This window comes from Hemiscyllium ocellatum, chromosome 10, assembly GCF_020745735.1.
Source record: "Hemiscyllium ocellatum isolate sHemOce1 chromosome 10, sHemOce1.pat.X.cur, whole genome shotgun sequence".
Classification (NCBI taxonomy): Eukaryota; Metazoa; Chordata; class Chondrichthyes; order Orectolobiformes; family Hemiscylliidae; genus Hemiscyllium; species Hemiscyllium ocellatum.
In genome coordinates, this window is record NC_083410.1 from 93392755 (window position 1) to 93415044 (window position 22290).

The 22290-nt window shown below is 41.5% G+C and overlaps 1 protein-coding gene across 1 annotated transcript in view; it reads left to right on the forward strand.

Annotated features, from left to right (window-relative positions):
• Window positions 1–22290, forward strand: part of LOC132819582 (metabotropic glutamate receptor 1-like) — a 313439-nt gene that overhangs the window by 26475 nt on the left and 264674 nt on the right. The window contains exon 3 of the mRNA XM_060831152.1: window positions 14739–15538. Coding sequence (XP_060687135.1) covers window positions 14739–15538 — 800 coding nt within the window. The remainder of the gene's footprint in view (window positions 1–14738; window positions 15539–22290) is intronic.

Genomic DNA, 22290 nt, shown 5'->3' on the forward strand with positions numbered 1-22290 from the left:
AATCACCAACGCATCCATGATTCCTTGAGCCACCTCCTTCAGTACCCTGGGATGTAGGCCATCAGGCCCCAGGGACTTATCAACTTTCAGACCTAACAGTCTCTCCAACACCAATTCCTGGCAAATATAAATTCCCTTAAGTTCAGGTCCTTCAGCCACTGTCATTTCAGGGGGTTTGCTTGTGTCTTCGCCAGTGAACACAGATCTGAAGTACCAATTCAATTCTTCTGCCATTTCTTTGTTCCCCGTAATATATTCCCCTGTTTCTGTCTTCAAGGGCCCAATTTTAGTTTTAACCATTTTTTTGCCTTTCACATACCTAAAAAAACTTTTACTATCTTCCTTCATATTATTGGCCAGTTTACCTTTGTACCTCATTTTTTTCTCTGCGTATTTCCTTCTTAGTAATCCTCTGTTGTTCTTTAAAAGCTTCCCAGTCCTCTGTTTTCCCACTTATCTTTGCTATGTGATACTTTTTCTCTTTTAACTTTATATGTTTCTTAACTACCCTTGTCAGCCACGGCCACCCATGCCTCCTCCTAGGATCTTTCTTCTTTTTTGGAATGAACTGATCCTGCAACTTCTGCATTATACACAGAAATATCCGCATTGTTCCTCCACTGTCACCCCTGCTAAGGTATTGCACCATTGAACTTTGGACAGCTCCTCCCTCATAACTCCATAGTTCCCTTTATTCAACTGAAAAATTGTCACTTCCAATTGTACCCTCTCCCTCTCAAATTACAGATTGAAGCTTATTGTATTATGGTCACTACTTCCCAATGGCTCCTTCACTTCGGGGTCCCTGACCAATTCTGGTTCGTTGCACAATACTAGATCCAGAATTGCCTTCTCCCTGGTCAGCTCCAGCACCAGCTGTTCTAAGAATCCATCTCTGAGGCACTCCACAAAGTCTCTTTCTTGAGATCCAACACCATCCTGATTCTCCCAGTCTACCTGCATGTTGAAATCCCCCATAACAACTGTAGTAACATTTTTGCAACAGGCCAATTTCAGCTCTTGATTTAACTTACATCCGACTTCCAGACTACTGTTTGGGGGCCTGTAGATAACTCCTAAGAGGGTCTTTTTACCCTTAGTATTTCTCAGCTCTATGCACACTGACCGTACATCCCCTGATTCAAGATCACCCGGAGCCTCTCCACTCACTGAGGATGGAGGCACTCAGCACTGTAGGGATATCTCAGGCTCACTGGCACCGACAGCATATTTAGGTAGAGTCATAGAGTTATAGAGATGTACAGCATGGAAACAGATCCTTCAGTCCTACTCGTCCAAGCTGACCAGATATCCCAACTGAATCTAGTCCCATTTGCCAGCACCAAGCCCATATCCCTCCAAATCCTTCCTATTCATATACCCATCCAGATGCCTTTTAGATGTTGCAGCCTCCACCACTTCCTCTGACAACTCATTCCATACACATACCACCCTCTGAGTGAAAACGTTGCCCCTTAGGTCTCTTTTGTCTCTTTCCCCTCTCACCTTAAATCTATGCTCTCTAGTTCTGGACTCCCCGACCCCTTGTCTATTTACCCTATCCATGCACCTCATGATTTTATAAACCTCTATAAAGTCACTCCTCAGCCTCCAACGTTCCAGGGAAAACAGCCCCAGCCTATTCAATCTCTCCCTATAGCTCAAATCCTCTGACCCTGGCAACATCCTTGTAAGTCTTTTCTGAACCCTTTCAAGTTTCACAACATCTTTCCGATAGGAAGGAGACCAGAACTGCATGCAATATTCCAACAGTGGCCTAACCAATGTCCTGTACAGCTGCAACGTGACCTCCTAATTCCTGTACTCAATACTCTGACCAATAAAGGAAAGCATACCAAACGCCTCTTTCACTATCCTATCTACCTGCTTTCAAAGAGCTATGAACCTGCACTCCAAGCCTCTTTGTTCAGCAACACACCATAGGACCTTACCATTAAGTGTATAAGACCTACTAAGATTTGCTTTCCCAAAATGTAGCACCTCTCATTTACCTAAATTAAACTCCATCTGCCACTTCTCAGCCCATTGGCCTATCTGATCAAGATCCTGTTGTAATCTGAGGTAATCTTCTTTGTTGTCCATTACACCCCCAGTTTTGGTGTCATCAGCAAACTTACTAACTATAGCTCTTATGCTCACATCCAAAACATTTATATAAATGATGAGAAGTAGTGGACCCAGCACCGATGCTTGTGGCACTCCACTGGTCACAGGCCTCCAGTCTGTCTACCTTTGAGCCAGTTCTGTATCCAAATGGCGACTTCCCCTTGTATTCCATGAGATCTAACCTTGCTCACCAGTATCCTATGGGGAACCTTGTCGAACACCTTACTGAAGTCCATATAGATCACATCTACCACTCTGCCCTCATCAATCCTCTTTGTTACTTCTTCAAAAAACTCAATAAAGTTTGTGAGACATGATTTCCCACACATAAAGCCATGTTGACTATTCCTAATCAGTCCTTGCTTTTCTAAATAGATGTACATCCTGTCCCTCAGGATTTCCTCCAACAACTTGCCCACTACCGACGTCAGGCTCACTGGTCTATAGATCCCTGGCTTGTCCTTAAAGAGTGACCATTGTGTACCCAGTTAAACAATGGTAGGCCAGAGTTGCCCTGCACAGTTGGAGACATTTGCCCTGGCCATGACAGATAGGAACCTGGATGGGATGATACAGAGGGGACTATTCTCTTCACTGGAGTCACCATGTACCCACAAAAACATTCATGTGGGGAATTCTCAGCATCTGGTTTTGATGGGTAGTAGAATGAAAGATTGCGTATTAATGAGTTTAGATTAGTTACTAAATAGGGTGATAATAGGGGCATGTACAAATGAGACAGTATTGGGACATTGGGACCAACATTGCTGCAGGTGGGGAGGGGGGAGGGGTGGTGCGGTGGGGAAGGGGACACAGGATATCGATGAAACAGAGACACAGCAAAGGAAGCAAGTCACAGTGAGTTCAGTTATGTCGAGTCTCAAGAGAGTAAAGCAAGGCTGGATGATCTTCACTTTAATGGTAGGAATGTAAAAGGTAAGGCTGATGAGTTAATGACATGGATTGACACATGAAAGTATGATATTGTTGCCATCACAGAAACATGGTTGAAAGAAGGGCTGGACTAGTAACTCAACATTCCAGCGTGTAGGATCTTTAGGCGAGACAGAAGAAAGTGTAAAAAGGGTGGTGGTGCAGCACAATTAATTATAAATTTATTACTGCAATGTGGAAAGATGATATCTTGGAACAGTCCTCAAATGAGGCTTTGTGGTTGGAATTAGGAATGTTAAGGATGAATGTATTATAGGCCCTCAAAGAGTCAGCGGGAAGTAAAGGAGCAAATATGTCGACAGTTCACGGAGATGTGTAAGGATAATAATCAGATAACTATACTAGGGGATTTCAACTTTCGCAACATAAATTGGGATAATCTCAGAGTTAAAGGTGTAGAAGGGGCAGATGTCTTGAAATGTATCCAGCATTTTGTGTCAATATGTAGAAGGCCCAACAAGGGACAGCACAATGCTGGATCTGCTTCTGGGGAAAGAAGCCAGACAAGTGTTCAATGTGGCAGTGGGGGAACATCTAGGTGCTAACGACCACAACACGGTATGGTTCAGTTTTGGACAGGGAAAAGATTGCCTGCAAAAGAAAGCTTTGGATTGGAGGAAGACAGATTTTATTAAAATAAAGCAGGATTTGCTTACAGTAGTCTGGGAACAGCTCCTTGGGGGTAAGTCTACAGCTGATCAATGGGAGGGCACTCTTAAAAGAGCTGAGGTGAGTCCAGGTCCAAAACTTATCCTTCAGAGGGACATATAGGAGCAATAAGTTCAGAGAACTCTGAATGTCTAGGACAATTCAGAACTGAATAAAGAAGAAGAATATAGTGTTTAATAAGCCCAAAGAGAGCAATTCAGCTGCGGCCCTAGAGGAATAGAAGAGGGAACTAAAGAAGGGAAGTAAAGAGAAAAAGGGGATATGAAAAGGAGTTGCAACAGAATGAGGGAGAATCCAAAGACATTTTATAAATACATTAAAGTGAAGAAGTTAACGAGGAAAATGGTGGGGCTATTAGGGACCAAGGAGTAACTCATGTGTGAAGCTGCAGGATATTGGAAGGGTGTTGAATGAATGCTCCTCTTCAGTCTTCACTCTGGAAAAGGAGAACATAGGTTTGGAGCTCAGGAAAAGGGACCTTGAAGAACTTGCACAGTTTGAGAAAGAAAATGGAGAGGCATTGGAAGCTCTGTCCCAGCTTAAAAACAGACAAATCACCTGACTCTGATGAATTGCATCCCAGACTGTTGTGGGAGGTGAGGCAGGAAATTGCAGGGGCGCTGACATAAATTTTTAATTCCTCTCTGATCACAGGGGATAAGTGCTAGAGGACTGGAGGAAGGCTAACGTGGTTCCACTTTTTAACAGGCAGGGTAGAGATGAACCAGGAGCTTACAGACCTGTGAGTCTCTCATCAGTGGTAGGAAAACTACTGAAGCCAATTAATACCCATTTGGAAAAGCATGGGTTAATTAGAGATAGTCAGAATGGCTTTATCAGAGGGAAGTCATGCTTAACAAATTTTGTTAGAATGTTTTGAAAATGTGATCAAGTATGTGGATGAAGGAATTTCAGTTGATGTAATTTAAACAAAGTTTTTATCAAGGTCCCAAGTGAAACACTGTTTGATTGAGAAGGTTAAAGCACATGGAATTGAGGAAAACTCTGCAAGATGGATCAGAAACTGGCCTAGTAATAAGACACAAAAGATAGTGGTAGAAGGCCTTTTGAGTGACTGCAGGCCAGTGTCCATCAGTATACCACAATGATCAGTACTAGGACCCTTACTGTTTGTTGTATACATAAATGATATAGATGAAAATGTGGGGGGATCGTTAAACAAATTTGCAGATGACACCAAGTTTGGTAGAGAGGTTAATATGAAGAAGATGGTTGTAGGTTACAGGAAGATGTAGATGGGTTGGACAGATGGGCAGAGGAGTGACAGATGGTATTTAACCCTGGTATGTGCAAGGTGGTGCATTTTGGAAGGAGAAACAAAATGAGGGACTATTTAATGAATGGCAAGACACTGGGGTAGTTTAGAGGAACAGAGGGATCTTGGGGTAATTATTCACAGATCCCTAAAGTTTATAGAGCAGGTGAATAGGATAGTTAAGAAGAGATAAGGGACACTGGCTTCATCAATTGTGGCATAGAGTATAAGAACAAGGAGGAAATGTTAGAATTGGCCCGACCACAACTGGAGTACTGTGTGCCATTCTGGTCACCTCACTACAAAAAGCATGTCATAGCACTAGAGGGAGTACAGAAGAGATTCACCAGGATGTTGCCTGGGATGGGGAAATTCAGTTATAAGGAGATACTAGATAGGTCTGGATTGTTTTCTCTAGAGCAGAGAGGACTGAGGAGGGGACATGATTGAGTCGCATAAGATTAAGGGGTATGGGCAGAGTGAATAGAGAGCAGCTGTTCCCCTTGGTTGAGGGGTCGTTCACGAGAGGACATAGTTTTAGGGTCAGGGGCAGGAGATTCAGAGGGGATTTGGGAAAAACCTTTTCATTTAGCTGGTGATGGGAATTTAAAATTCACTGCCTGTGAAAATAGTAGAAGGTGGAAAGCTTATAACATTTTAAAAAATATTTGGATGAATACTTCAAATTTTATAATATTCACGAATATGGGGGAAGTGCAGGAAGTCAGGTAGTGCACTTTTAGTGATAGTTATGACAGTGCAGACTCAATGGACTGAAGGGCCTTTTTTTTGTGCTGAATGCATCGATGAACCCATGTTATCAGACCACTCACCATTCACTAGTGAGACTCTCATCTCAACTTCCAAACTTGGTTGAATAAAGCAATATTTTGGACTTGCTGAGTCATACATCACAGAAACAGACCCTTTGGTCTTGGTATCAAGAACAGCCTTACTCGAAATCTCTCTGATTTTCCCAAATTTCTTGCCATGACCCATGTTGTTCAGCAATTGGGAAGATGCTGCCATATAGCCTTGCAGCACCAAACCAAATTATTCAACCACTTGTGTCTACCTCAGCTCTTTGAAAAAGCTATCACTCACCTTCTTTGTGCAGAGCCATGCACATTTTAGCTTCTCATAGTATTACAAAAAAGATAAAGTGCACAAGACCATTCAGTCCATTGTGTCTGCACTCGCCCTTTTAGAGCTATTAAATTAGCTGCACTCCTCTATTCTTTCCCTGAAGTCCTGCAACATTTTCTGTGATAAACATTCTTCCAATTTCCTTCTGAAATTTGTTAATCAATCTGCTTCCACTGCTCTTTCAGGCAATGTATTATGCATCATAACTATTCACAGCGTAATTATTTTTTCTTCTTGACTCTGATTATTTAACCTTAAGTTCCTTCTGCCACTGGAAACAATTTCACCTTATCTATTGTATTAAAACTATTCATGATTTTGAATAATTTTTACTTTTTTAACATTTTCACTTAACCTTCTCAGCTTCAGAATGAATAGTCAGAGTTTATTTAATCTCAGAGCATCACAAATGTTCTTCATTTCTTCTGTACTCTCTTCAAGCATTTGACATCCCTCCTGGAGTGTGGCTGACAGGGCCTTCTTATCAGACTTTTGAATGCATCCTGCTACCTTCAAAGATTCGTGTATATTTCAGTATGTGTTCCTGCACCCCATAAAATCGTGCCATGTTATTTATATTGCCTTTCCTCACTCAGAGGTGCATCACTCAGGGAAGGGGTCTGGGTGGGTTACTCTAGTCAGCGTGGACTTGTTGGGCTGAAAGGCCTGTTTCCACACTGTAAGGATTCTTTATTTTAAAACTTTATGCTGGAGTAATGGGTCAGCAGGTCAAAAGAAAAATGGGTGGCACAGTGGTTAGCACTGCAGCCTCACAGCGCCAGAGACCCGGGTCCAATTCCCGCCTCAGGCCACTCTCTGTATGGAGTTTGCACATTCTCCCCGTGCCTGCGTGGGTTTCCTCTGGGTGCTCCGGTTTCCTCCCACAATCCAAAAAAATGTGCAGGTTAGGTGAATTGGCCATGCTAAATTGTCCATAGTGTTAGGTGAAGGGGTAAATGTAGAGGAATGGGTCTGGGTGAGTTGCACTTCGGCGGGTCGGTGTGGACTTGTTGGGCTGAAGGACCTGTTTCCACAGTGTAATCTAATCTAAAAAAAATCTAATCTTACCACAAATTTATTTGCATTGCCTTGCACTGAACTTCATCTGTCATGTGTCAGTCCATGTCATCAATCTGCCTGTGCCCTCCTGCTGTATCTAATGGAATACAGCTTGTGAGCAAATGTTATAAGCTAGGAACTTGGTGAGTAAGGGAGTGAATCTCAAGGGTTAATCTTGAGGCAGGCCTTGTTTTGTTGCAGTTAGCATTTAACTGAAATTTACTGCTTAAGTTTCTACTAGACTAGCATAAGGATCACCAAGTCCTCTGCTGGAGACCAGATGAAATCAGTTAATTAGGTCGCTGGTCTAATCTGGCTTCTATGACTGCAGGAGAGTTTATTCATCTGAGTTTCAGGTAAAGGAAGCTGGAGTTCAATTTGTGTTGGAATGCAACTTGTGGCAGAGCGTTGAGTGAAGGGTTTGGTGAGTGAGGGGGCTTACTGAGCAAGGCACCAGGAATTGAAAATATGCACAAGAGGAGACACCGAGCCAGTTGGACTTTGACATGAGAGCAGAAGGGAGCCATTCAGCCCATCAAGTTTGCATTGCAATTTAGTGAGATCGTGGCTTACCTGATCGTCCTCAACTCCACTTTCCTACCATTCCCCCATAATCTTTGATTCCCTTACTGATTAAACATTGGAGAGTTACTTGCAGTGACGGGGAGGAAATAAAATTGTCATGGTCCATCTAGGCACCAACAATATGGTCAAAGCTAGCAAAGACATTCTGCTAAAGATGTATGGGCAGCCAGAGGTTAAATTAAGAAGGAGAACATGTAAAAATAAACTCTGGATTATTACCTGAGCTACTAGAAAATAGATATCAGATAAATAAGATTAGAGAGATGAAGGCATGGTTCAAAGATTGATGTGGGGGAAATATGCTTTGTTTTCTGGGGACACAACTACTGGACTGGGAAGAATAGAAGCTGTACCATTAGGACGGTCTTTACCTGAACCCCTGCTGGAATCAGTGTTCTGGTGAATCACCTAATCACATAATTTGCTCCTACATCTCATGGTCTTATCGAGACTCAGAGCAATGAGCCCAAAGTGTGATACTGGAAAGGCAACACACCCATCTGAATTCTCACTCTTGGCTGCAGGGACCTATATTTATCTCCCCAGTAATGGTGTCCACGATAATCCCGACATATATATTAATTCCCCTCACTTGAATGCTTCCTGCATCATGCCACCACAATCAGTGGACCTCAAACCTGTTGGCCAACTGAAATGGCAGAAGCTGCTCCACCACCATCTTCTGGGTCTATAATTGTTTAGAGGACCTAAAGTTAAATAGTGGTGACAAGAAAGTCTGGATATATTTATTAAATTAAGCAGAAAACACAAGGCAAGACAGCAAGGTAACAATAAGGGAAATGGTGATCAGAGAATGAGTGGAATGAAGCAAGTGTAAAAAGCTATCAGTGCAACAATAGATAGTGCTATAGGTTACAAAAGCAGCAAAAAGACAGAACTATGGGCTCTGTAGCATTTGTGACGCAATAGCTGAATGACAGCAAAAAGAAAAAGAAATATATATGATCTGACAGCCATTACAGAGACATGGTTGTAAGAAGGAATTGGAATATTCAAGGATACATAATATTAAAGAACGGGAGGAAGCTAGAAAGATGTGAAGAGTTAGTTCCATTAATTAAAGCTCGCATTGTTACAATAGAGAGTGACAACCTTAATTCTGAAGATCGGGAGGTAGAATCAGTTTGAGTAGAGGTAAGAAACCATAAAGATAAGAAGTCACTTGAAGAAATAATATGTAGGCTCCCTAAGAAACCACTAGTATGGGGTAGACAGGAAGAAATAATGGGGTTTGTGAGAAAGATAAAACAATCACAGGGGATTCTTGGTAGGAAAGTAAGATATGAAAAGTACTAAGGAGTCTCAAAAGGATAAATGTAGGTCAAGAAAATTGTCAAACAGAGATAATTTGAAAGAAATATGAGGTTATCCACTTGGCACGAGGAATAGAAAAGCAGCATATTATTTAAATGAGAAGAGATTATGGAATTCTGAAGTACAAGAGAGACTGGGTGTCCTGGCACATGAATCACAGTTTTAGTATGCAGATACAGCAGTGATGAGCGAGGCCACCAGAAACCTGTTACTGCAGGAAGAATGGAATCAAAAAAGTAGTGAAGCTTGAGCTGTATAGAGTGTTGGTGAAACTATATCTATATATGGACAATTTTGATCTTACTTAAGAAATGATGCTAAGCGAAGCAGTTCAGGGAAAGTTCAATTGACTTCTCCCTGGGATTGAAGATTATTTATGAAGAAAGGTCCAACCTGATCAGGCTATTTCACTAGAGCTTAGAAGAATGGGAGGGGATCTTATTGACACATCAGATCTTGAAGCAACTTGACAGGGTAGTAACTGGAATGATTTTTCTCTTCATAGGGAAGACTAGAACTAGGGGAAACCACTTAAAACTCAAGGGGTCTTCATTTAAATTCTGAGATGAGCAACTTGTTCTGTTCAGAGGGTCATGAGTCTTTGGAATACTCTTCCCCAGAGAGCATCAAGGTGGGGTCATTGAATATTTTTAAGGCTGAGGTAGATAGGCTCATGATCAACTAGGAAGCCAAATGTTATTGGAGTTAGGTGAGAATCTGGAGTTGAAGCCATAATTGGATCATGCAGGATCCTGCTGAATGGTAGAGTAAACAAGAAAGGCTGAATGATTCATTCATGCTCCTCATTCATAGTATGTATGTTACTATCCATCAGATTTACTATCTTTCAGACTTTTACATCATCTATGTGCACCCAATTCCAAGTTATGAATCTATACAAAAAAAGGCTGCCTTGTGCTGAATAGTTCCCCTCAGGAAAGCAGCGATTCATCACAGTATCTGTCTCTTTGCCAGTTTTTAGCCAATTTGAATCCATGGATTTCAATTTTATCAACAGGTTTACCAAGTGGTCCTTCATCAAATACCTTCTGAATGTCCCCATACATAATATCAACTGCAAAACCCTCATCATCCCTCTCTCCATTCCATTGTCCAAGAACTGATTAAGTCATTCAAACATAATTTTTCTAACAAATTCATGCTAATTTTAATTTATTAACTCATATTTATTTCAAAGTTCCAGTTAACTTGTCCCCAGATGTTTGGTTCTGAATTTGTTTCTGCTGATGTTTACCTGACTGATCGCTTATATGATTGAATATGGGTGTAACACCTGACATCCTCCAGTCTTCTCATGTTAATACCAATCAAAAGGAGGATTATGACCAGAGTGTCTATAATATCCTTCCCCTTCTCATTATTCTCAATGATGCATCCCTCTTGAACATATTTTCAAGTATTAATTTCCTTTTTAAAAAAAAGTCAACCACTGAATTCCAAATTACAGAAAGTCACTTCCCAAACTAATTTTGCATTCACAACTCTGAATAGTTTGCAAAATGGCCTTATGTCAGCGTTTTCTGGTGATCAACTCTTCTGCTATTGGGAACAACCTCCACTATCTGTTCTACAGTTTATACTTAGAATCATAGAATAGTTAAAGCACAGAATGTGTCCATTCACTCCATCGTGTCTGCTGGTTCTCTGCATGAGAAATTCAATCAATACCACCCCCTTACCCTTTCCTATTCCCTGCTCAACTGTGTTCATCAGGTGCTTATCCAACTCCTGTTGAAAGCCATGATGTAATGTCTCAGGTAGGGCCATTCATAGCTGAATGATTAACTGTGCAATAACATTTTCCCCCCAGTCACTTTTTTGGGATTCTTTTGCAAATCCCCTGTAAATTAAGGCCTTCTGTTTTGTGATCCCGGAACAGCTTGTCTTTATCTCATCTGCTTAGACATTCGTGATTTTAAATGCTAGCAAAATTTTCAAATTTCTCCTCTCCAGGGAGAGCAACCCCAGATTCTCCATCCACATAGCCTTTCAGAAAGATTCTCATAAATATTTTCAGTACTCTCTTTAAAATGTTCAAATTGCTCCCAAAGTGTAGTACCAAGAATTGGACACACTGCTCCAGTTTGTGCTGAAGTACTGTTCTTTAAAGCCTGGTCATAACTTCCTTGTTTTTGAACACTAAACCTCATTTATAAATGTATATTATTTGCCATTTTAAGCACTTTCTTAAGTTTCTCTTCTATTATTAACAATTTCTGCACATGTCCCCCAGGTCAGTGCTTCCCAAACATTTTTTTCCACTTTGGCTCCAATTCAGGATTTCTCAGTGAGAACTGTATCAGTGCAATGAGGCATTCCTGCGAGGATAGTTTGTGGTTGTTGGGTCACTGTGAAAGTTCAGGTGCAAGAGGGACAGAGCATTCTCAAAGATCCATCCCGCCCTGGCAATGTTTTTCTACAACGTCTACCATCGGGAGAAGGGACAGAAGCCTGAACACACGCACCAGTTGGTTTTAAAACAGTTTCTACCCCACCTGTTGTTAGAATACTGAATTGACTCTCAACATTCACCTGTACCTGTGTTTTTGTTTTGCCACTGTTTACCTATTATTTACTATCTATGCTACTTAACTCTGTGATCTGCCTGTACTGCTTGCAAAACAAAGCTTTTCACTGTGCCTCGGTACACGTGACAATAAATATATTCAATTTAATTCAAGGTGGATTTTGAGGTTGTGAGTTAAATAATGATGAATGTAAAATGGAAGATGGTGATTATTATTATAGGGCTGGAAAACAAGTCTGGCCAGATAGCTCTTTTAGGAGCCAATAAAGACACGACAGGTCAAGTGGCCTCCTTCTATATTATAAATTCTATGATATGAGAGTGAGAATGCAGCTGTTATAACTCATTCAGACCTCCACAGTGGGCATTGCTTTCTAAGAAAACACAACCCAAAACTTCATGACCCCACTGGAGAACCCCACTTTGGGAAACCCTATTATTGGTCTCTGTATCTTACCCCTTTAGAATTATATCCTTTATTCTGTATCCTCTCTATTTTAACTTCCAATCAAATGTATCACTTCCTATTTCTCTGCATTAAATTTTATCACTGTGTCTGCCCAATCCACTAGTCATACCCATCTGTCTCCACCTGACGTCTCCTACAAACCTCAGAATTCATGGTACTTCACATTTTGTTTCATCTTCACATTTTGCAATTGTGCCCTGTACACCCAAATATATACATAAAAAAGTAGGCCTCCATTCTGAGGAAGGGTCACTTGACCCAAAACTTCAACACTGATTTCTCTCCACAATTGCTGCCAGACCTGCTGAGCTTCTATAGAATCTTCTGTTTGTGTCTCTGATTCCACAGTTCGTTCAGGTTTTGTTTTAAGAAAAGCAGGCATTTCAGCACTGACCCTTGAGGACCCCACAAAATAGCAATCATTGTCCATTCCTCTGTTCTCCAACACTCAACTCGGTATACATGCACCCACTCTCCCTTTAATTCCATGAGCTTAAAGCAGTATCGTTAGAATTTTGAACAGCTCTACTAAAACTTCGGTAAGTTTCTCTGTTCTAAGCAGAATAATCCTGGCTTGCCTAGTGTCTGCACATAAATTGAGGTCTGTCAGCCCAGATGCATTCTCGTAAACCCCTCTGCAAAACGTTGGCACTCTTCCGAGGATGTGGTGCCTAGAGTTGGATAGTGATTTATGAAGGTTTCAAATAACCATCAGAATTTAGAATATGGGTTTCTTAATCTTATTCAGGCTAGAGTTTTGGCTAGGTCTAGCCGTGCCCCCTGAGGACCTCTTACAAAACTGTTTTATTTTCTCTGGGCACAATAATCCATTCTTTTGGTCAGCCAATCTAGCATTCAGAAGAGGGGGAAGTTTCTTTTGCACAGCCTATAGTCGCCATGCCGTCGAACTACGGTCGTAATGAGAAACTGGGACATTTCGAACAGTTGGGAACGGTTGCCATGAGAATCAAACTATTTAGTCTTCAGATTTTAATTTTAACTCCGATTGGCCCAGGATCATTAGATGAAATTAGTGCCAAAGCGCTATTTCCCAATGCAAGTTTTCAGGAAAGTTGCTTAGAGGCTGGGGGTGAGGGGTGAAATATTTCCTGATGCAGATCACGGACAGATCTTTTTAAAAGGAAAATAATAAGAACATTTCGCCCAGTCTGTTGTTCAGGAGGATGTAGACCCTTTTCTCATGCAGAAATTTCTGCTGCTGGCTCTGTCCTTTTGGCTCCGTTGAATTCTGACGCTGGCGGGTGGAGATGCCCTGATTTCAGCTCTGTAGTAAAACAGAGCGGAAGAGAGAGGGCAGGAGTGTTCAGGCAAAGCGCTTTCTCGCGGTAAGCCGAGCCGACCGCAAATGAGAGCTGACAGAATAATTGGGTCCGCCTGGCTAGAGGGAGGACAGTGATCATCGCAATGATCACAGGTAAGTGTCGAATTTTAGCTTCTATTTCTGGGAGTGGGCAATTTGGCTGCGAGAGGTACAATTTGTTGGCTCACTCGTGTGAATGCATCGACATTGCAACCCCCACCGCCACCCCACACCGTTGTTGTCTTGACTTGCCCGCGCCTTGTGTGAGCAAATCTGCTCATTGCGTTTCGGTGCCGCACACCCGGAGCACATCAGCTGTGTTGCCAATCTGAACTCCCGCCAGTAACCTGGCCAAAGCTCCGACTTGGACCCGTGCCTGGCGTTAACCACGTTTTGAAGAAACCACGGCGAACTTTAGTTGAGGAGTTCGCCAGCGCTTGAGCGCGGTTTGCAGAGTTGGAATGGTTTGGCGCTGACCATGGTGCTGAAACTATCCCTGTCGCTGGGAGATGTCTGGCCCTGAACCAGGTATTGACTCTGAATCTATCAATAGGTGCAATACTGAAAAAGTGTGGTTAATACAGGGGCCGCGGGGAACTGAATAAATGTGAAATACGTATTAAATTGTAAATCTGCTCCTGCGGCAGATATGATTAATCTTAACCTCGATCTTGACCGTCTTCTGAGTAGGCTGCAGTGCCGAACAGTCTCATTCTTGTCCTCCCAGTGTAGATTAGCTGTGCATTGGAATTGGACCAGTTTTTAGGCGCATTTTATAGCCGGCAGCTTCCTTTTTATTGAGTTACTGATTTCAAGGATGTTCCTTTTACACAGTTGTCCCAAACTGAAGGCAGCTGGAAACTAACGGTGACGCGCCTTGGCTATATCCAAGTGGGAAACAGCCAATGTTCGCGTTTTCTGGCCTGATTCAAGCTGAAGACAGTCTCCTGCGAGATACACCAGTCCACACATCTTTAGTTTCTACAGATCTGTGTGCGCAGGGAGCCGGGTTCTCATCCGCTCGAATTTAAGCAGCAATCACAGTAATTAAAAAAAATAGAGTGCACAAGTTTGATTTAATGTTTACTTTTGCTTTCGCTGTCTATTAGTGTCATTCTGACACCAAAATTCTAGTTTGGCGGTAAAACAGCCAACTCTCTTTTCACTGTAAGGTTATCCATATTACCCAGGTTTGTGTGTTTGGAGTTTGTGACAATCTGTCTTGTTTTTTTTTATTCCCCTTCTCTAGTCGCACCTGTAGATCCGGACAGACTGAATGCCCCTTTCCATACCAAAAGGTTTATCTCAATACCTGCAGCGGGAGGATGGTGATAGAGAGAGTAGGAAGCTACAAGCAGCTTTGTATTGACATGCTGACCCTGTGGCTGCTGCTCATACCGGCCACCCTGTGCGTTCAAGAGCCAGAGGTGGGGAAGAGAGTCCTGCTCTCCATGAATTCGGTTCAACGCTCAGTGGCGCGAATGGACGGCGACGTGATCATCGGGGCTCTGTTCTCAGTGCACCACCAGCCGCCGGCGGAGAAAGTGCCCGAGAGGAAATGCGGGGAAATTCGCGAGCAGTATGGGATCCAGAGGGTGGAAGCTATGTTCCACACCCTGGACAAAATCAACGCCAACCGCAACCTGCTGCCCAACATCACCCTGGGCTGCGAGATCCGCGATTCCTGTTGGCATTCCTCCGTGGCTCTGGAGCAGAGCATCGAGTTCATTCGAGATTCCCTCATCTCCATGAGGAACGAGAGGGATGGACTGACGCAATGCCTTGAAGGACCGGGCTCAGAGACCAAGACGCCCATAGCTGGGGTCATCGGACCAGGCTCCAGCTCGGTCGCCATCCAGGTCCAGAACCTTCTGCAACTTTTCAACATTCCCCAGATCGCTTACTCGGCCACAAGCATCGACCTGAGCGACAAGACCCTCTTTCAGTATTTCCTGCGGGTTGTTCCCTCCGATACTCTCCAAGCCAGGGCCATGCTGGACATTGTGCAGCGGTACAACTGGACCTATGTGTCTGCTGTTCACACTGAAGGTAAGGAATGACCCGGTTGTGCACTCTGTTGCGCCTTTGCATTTTGGCTTTGCACAGGTCTGACTGCGGAATCGGCGACTGGCAACTGTACCTCGCTCTAATTTCGCCCAGTTTCTCTCCCCAGTAGAGTCAGGTTTCCAAATGGGCAGTCTCTGGGGCTGAGCTCACCAACACCAAGTGGAAACAGTAGAACATACCACTTTAGGTCTTTCTCCATGGCTTGCTCCCTAAGAAAAAGCCTTAACTCTTCCAGTTTTGAAAATAAAGCATTAGCTGTGCGTTTGTTGTGTGTAGGTCCGTGCGTTGAGCCTCACACCTTCCACTTCCACTAGGTAACGGTGTAGAGTTTACAGTATATCTGGGTGCTGTTGACTTGAACCCTTTTTTGAAGTAGGCTCCAGCCTCTGCGGTAGACGCAGGTGAGTTCAGCTTTGAAAGTAGCGCCACATTTCCAATTGAAGCCCCTCGCCTTGCATCAGAAGGTGGTGGATACAAGCCCAAAGCAGGACCTTTAAACACATGAGCGACAGTGAGACTCCGATTTGACCATAAGCGAGTATTGCATTGTGCTGTCTTTTCATGGGAGACGCGAACCTTGGATACCCTTTAGCCATTCATAAGGAGACTGTGGAAGCGCCCTTCAACAACCCCTTCCTGTTTAGTGTGAGGGAGGTCAGTAACCATGCAGCCACCACTGAAACCTAGAAAGTGAAGGAGAAAAGCAGCCATTCTGACAGCATCTCTGGATAGAGAGAGTCGCTCTTTCTCTCTCCACAAATGCTGCCAGACCTGATGAGTTTCTCCAAAATGTTGTGCTTCAGTTTTTGATTTCCAGCATCAGTCTATATCAAAGAGCATGTCACTAACCTGAGTACCTCACCCAGACTATATTCTGGCCCTGGCCAAGTTGAATAAAAGGACCAGAAGTGCATTCCAGGCATTACTGTGATCTTTGGCGGTCCTAATTAGTTTAATTTAGAACTCAGGCCCTGAAAAAAATAATTGTGTTATTCTGAGACAAGTGCCCCAACCCAACTCTACTTATAGAGTCATACCACATGGAAATAGACCCTTCAGTCCAATTCATTCATGCCAACCAAATTTCCCAAACTAAACTAGTCCCACCTGCCTGTATTTGGCCAATATCCTTCTAAGACTACCCATTAAATGTTGTAACTGTACCTGACTGTCCTAGGATAAGGGTATTGCTGGTGAGACCTACATTCATTGCCCATCCCCAGTTGTTCATGGGAAAGTGAGCCCTCTATTCCAATTGCTGCAATCTACGGTGAAGGTGCTTTCCAAAATGGTGTCAGGTGGAGAGTTACATGTTCTTTACACACCACTGACTCAAAAACAAGAATAGGTCACCCGTTCAGATAAATATATGATGAAGCCAGCTTCAAGTGGTGGTCGTTGGGGAGGGTGTGAGGGTGGCTGAACATTACACCTGATAGTGTCATCATGCACTTGCTTCCCTTGACCTGCTAAAGTATGAGGCCACATATTCAGAAGCACTTAGCTCCCTGCATGATTAAAGAGCTACCTGAAAAAAAACCCATTCATCTTATGTGACGGTGGGGCTATTGGGGCTTGCAGGCTAAAGATAGTCTAGGCTTTTTGCCAGAGTAGGAAACCCTAGCCATTATTTCCAACTATTAGCTTAGTCCAGTGTTTCACAAATAATGTTCTAATGTGACCCCAATATTAACTTGAAAGTTAACACCTCCCTAGCTGCCAACAAAAAAAGATACAAAGCAATAAAATAACATAGTAACATTCAATAGATAATTATTAAAGCTAATATATTTTAATTAATTTTATAAACATAAAAATCTGTTGTTTTAAATTTTTTGCAAAACTTATAATTTTACGTACTCACCACTCCATTACTTTATCACAAATCTTGGTCAGAAGCAGCGGACACAATTAGTGTTCATATTTACATTCACCATTACTGATCTATAGCAATGTCACATAGAGTCATAAGGTTATACAGCATGGACACAGACCCTTCAGTCCACCTGCCAGCCAGGTGTCCTAAGCTGATCTAGTCCATTTGCCAGCACTTGACCCACGTCCCTCTAAACCCTTCCTAGTCATATTCCCATCCAGATGCCTTTTAAATGTTGTAATTGTATTAGCCTCCACCTGGCAGCTCATCCCATACACACACAACCCTCTGCATGAAAACGTTGCCCCTTTTAAATATTTCTCCCCTCACCTTAGACCTATGCCATTTAGTTTTTTGACTCCACTCCTCTGGTGAAAAGACCTTGGCTATTCACCCTATCCATGCACTTTTGATGTTATAAAACTCGATAAGATCACCGCCCAGCCTCTGATGCTCTAGGAAAAAAAAGCCCCAACCTATTCGGGCTCGACCTATAGCTCAAACCCTCCAGTCCCAGCAATATTCTTGCAAATCTTGTCTGAACTTTTTCAGGTTTAACAACATCTTTCCTGCAGCAGGGAGACCATCAAGGATTCCTAAAGACCATCTTGACACCATTGACTTCAGTGTAAGACTAATAAAATAATCTTGTAATTTTCTACAGAGGCTTTCAAAATACATAAAACAGTATTCATAATCAGAAAGGCTGCAGTTTTATTGTGAATACAAATCACTTACCTGAAGGTGGAGTTTCATGCCTCCCAACCCAGGATCTGGCTTTAGGAGGAATATAGAGACTTTTGAACAGGCATCAAATATAATGTGTGATAGTCACTGACCACTGAGGGGTTCAGCCAATTTATTCATATTCTGCAGTGACAGAAAGCTCAGTAAAGCTCATCTGCCCACCCACGCAGACTCTAATCACCCTGTCTGTATCTGCCACCATTCCCCCTTCTCGCACAATCATTAGTCTGACACACACACACACACACACACACACACACACACACACACACACACACACACACACACACACACACACACACACACACACACACACACACCAGCAGAGGTACAGCATTTTGAACTGATGTGTGGCCATTTTTAAATTAACTTAAATACAAGAAAAAACACTCAAGACTGATGAGCACAATGAGAGCAAGGATGACTGGTAGCTGGCCTTTGGTTAAAAAATGAGGTCTGCAGATGCTGGAGATCACAGTTGAAAATGTGTTGCTGGTTAAAGCACAGCAGGTCAGGCAGCATCCAAGGAATAGGAAATTCGACGTTTCGGGCATAAGCCCTTCATCAGCCCTTCATCAGCTGGCCTTTGGTGTTGAAGTGCAGTTTCAGTGGTGAGGAAAAAAACATCAGTTCCTTTGTTTGAGAGATTGCAGATTCCTAGAGTTTTGGGAAGATATTCTCAAACCAACCTGTTCAGAAAGAATATTACACACCTCCGGAAGAGGTGGGACTTGAAGCTGAGCCTTCTTACTGAAAGGTAGGATTGCTATGTCTCTCAGAGTTTTGGAATGCTGCTGTAAGAAATGAGTATCAGCTGACTCATTACTCATGAATGATCAATGGGACCTCTTTATTCATCAGTCTAATGTCCACACTTACATTCTTTGCATCATATATTGTCCTGCACTTACCTCCTCAACCATTTTACTCAGCAGTTATCCATCCACTTATATCCCACATTGTAAAGCGAATTGATGCTAAACTCTCCACGCCTTTTTTAAAACTGAACGTGAGCCAATAGGCCTGATTGCACAGTTCACAATCTGTTTAAAGATGTAATTTGTCCATAACCCATAACATTTTTAATGCCACAATTGTAACATCAATCTCGACTGTTTCTTTAATTTTTCTGTGGATATCATTCAGAAGGCTGACATTTATTGCTCATTCCTGGATTTGATGAAAAATCATGGTGAGCCTTTTTAAATAGGTTTTCTGCTGAAATTTATTTGAAGTAAAATTATATTACCATGCTCCAGTTTGATATGAAAGTTTGACACTTGGCATAAGCAATTGATGCAGACTGGAGAGTTTTGATTCTCCAGATGTTTGTGATAATTCCCAAGTGGGTTTTTCATCATTAGTGCAAACATTCATACAAGAATATCTAAAGAAAAAGAGTAGCTAAAGTAAACATTAGTCCCTTTAGAAATAGAGAGTGAAGAAATTATCAATAGCTATGAGAAAATAATAATCACACAACACAACTATTTTGTCTGTCTTTTTTAGAAGACATGAGTTCCATTCCAGTAATTTATTGTAACTTAATATCTGAAAAAAGATAAAATTAAGGAAATTAGTATCAATGGAGAAAAGGTAGTGGAGAACCTATTGGGATTAAATTCTCTCAAATCCCTGCAACCAGATGGCCTACACCCTAGGGTTTTAAAATAGAACACTATCAAGATCATGAACAGCTAGCTATAATTTTCTTAATTCCCTAAAGTTTGGGAACGGTCTCAACAAATTGGAAGTTAGCCATTTTATTCAAGAAAGGAAGGACAGAGAAATCCACAGGCTACTTATCCTAATATTAATTGTTGGGAAAGTACTGAGATTTATTATTAAGGAAGACTTAACAATGCACTTTGAAAAGAAAATTGTATGAATAAAATAAATCAATAATGGTTTTTGCCAAAATAAAGTCCTGTTTCACATTTATTGGAGCTTTTTGAGAATTTAAATGGTAAGTTACGCTATGGAGAACCAGTAGATATTTCACACCTATGTTTTCAGAAGGCATTTTATAAGATGCCCACATAAAGGATTAAAGGCAACTTAAAGGCTAATTATGTTATGGCAAAGACATTAGCATGGACTGAGGATTGGTTCATAGATGGGAAACAGAGTGGGAATAAATGGGATATTTTCAAATTGGCAGGCAGTGAATATTAGAGTGCATCTAATGACTAGTGAAGTGAGTGAGTGCTGCAAAATTAGCCATTTACAGTCTATGCCATTGATTTAGTTACATTATTTTCTGTCTCTTAATTTTGGTTTGCTGAAGATGCAAAGTTAGTGGGGAAGGAGGAGACAAAAAGGCTACAAGGAGGTATAAACAGGTTAAAAGTAAGGGCAAAAGTGGCATATGATTATAATGAAGCAAGTATAAATTTATTCACTTTAGTAATAAGAATAGTAAAGCAGATTTTTAAAACTAAAGTGTGAAATCTGTGTTGATGTTCAAAGACTGCACTTACACGATATGCAGAAAGTTAACATCCACGTTTAGTAAGCAATCGGGAAGGCCTTTATTGCAAGGGGACTGGTGAAAAAGAATAAAATTGACTTGTTACAATATTACAGAGTTTTGGTGAGACCATATTTGGAGTACTGTGTGCAATTTTGGTCTCCACATTTCAGAAAATATATGTACTTGCATTGGAAGCTGTACAATAAATGTTTACTAAATTTGTCCCTGGAATGAAGGGATTGTCCCAAGATGAAAGGCTGAACACATTAGATCTATCTCATTGAAACATAAAAGATTCTGAGGGGATTGATACAGTAGATGTTGGGAGGGTGTTTCTAATGGTTAGGGAGACTAAAACATAGGGACACAGACTCAGGAAAGAGGCAATTTATTTAGGACCAAGATTAGGAGAAATTTCTTTGCCCAAAGACCTGTGAACCTTTAGAATTTATTTTGTCCCAGTGGGTTGTGGAGGCTTCATATGTGTAAATTTGATGCTGGGATAGACAGACTTTTATGATTGTTTAGGAAATATAGCGATATGGGGAGCAGGCAGGAAAGTGGTGTTTATGTCCATGATCATACTAAATGGCACAGCAGCCTTTACAAGACATTTGATCCACTATTGCTTCTATTTCTGTGTATTCTTGATTTGCACATGGGTCTAAAAACTGGTATGGAGACATTAGCTACTTGATGGTCCTCACATGCAGTGGCAATTTTTTGTCTATTATTGAAAGAGGTGTCTTAACACAATTAATGCAGCTTAAAATTACAAAGGAATGTCACAGAGTGAGAACAATATTCAACTTCTAACATAAAAACAACTGTTTCTCAACTCCCAAAGACTTTGCTCCAAAGTTGCAATTCTAGCATGAAGTCTCATTCACCATAACTTTGTATGACCAAATTCAGGATCATCTCTTTCACACTAATAATATATGGAAAAATGGAAAATCATACTTTCAATGGATGAACTCAATACTGAGAATGCATACTTCAAACCTTGTTGAGCAAACAGACTTATATACATGCAATGCAATTGATTAGGTTTCCCCACTGATATGAAGTGCACAGTGTTGAGAGGTTAAAATAAGTTCTTAAGTATTGCCAATCAATACTACAACTTAAATCATTAGTACCATGATGTGAATGCTGTTACTGCTTAGCACCAAAACAACATAAATTACCATCAGGTGGATTTTTTTAGAAACAAGTTCTCAAGGGTTGGATATTGTGTTTTAGTATTTACAACTAATGAATGAGATTTTACTTACAATAGGTTTGAATATTGTATGAGAGGAGAATTAGATATCTCATTCCAGATTGCACCTTAGTGGGTAGCCTTTGTAGATTGGTGGACTCATTTGACTCACTAACACAGAACTCTATTCTAATCCAAATATTTTCTGAACCCTCATTGTATGTTGACATTAAATTTCAGGCTTGGAATTTGTAAAATTGAGATCTTAACTTCATTGGATTTTCATTTAATTCTGACCTCATTTCCAAAAGAACAACATATCAATAATATGAGAATATTTATTTAACATGACAACAGTAAAACAAAATTTAGAATTTCGATTAAACATAGGGATGTAAAACACAGAAACAGACCCTTTGATCCAATTTGTCCAT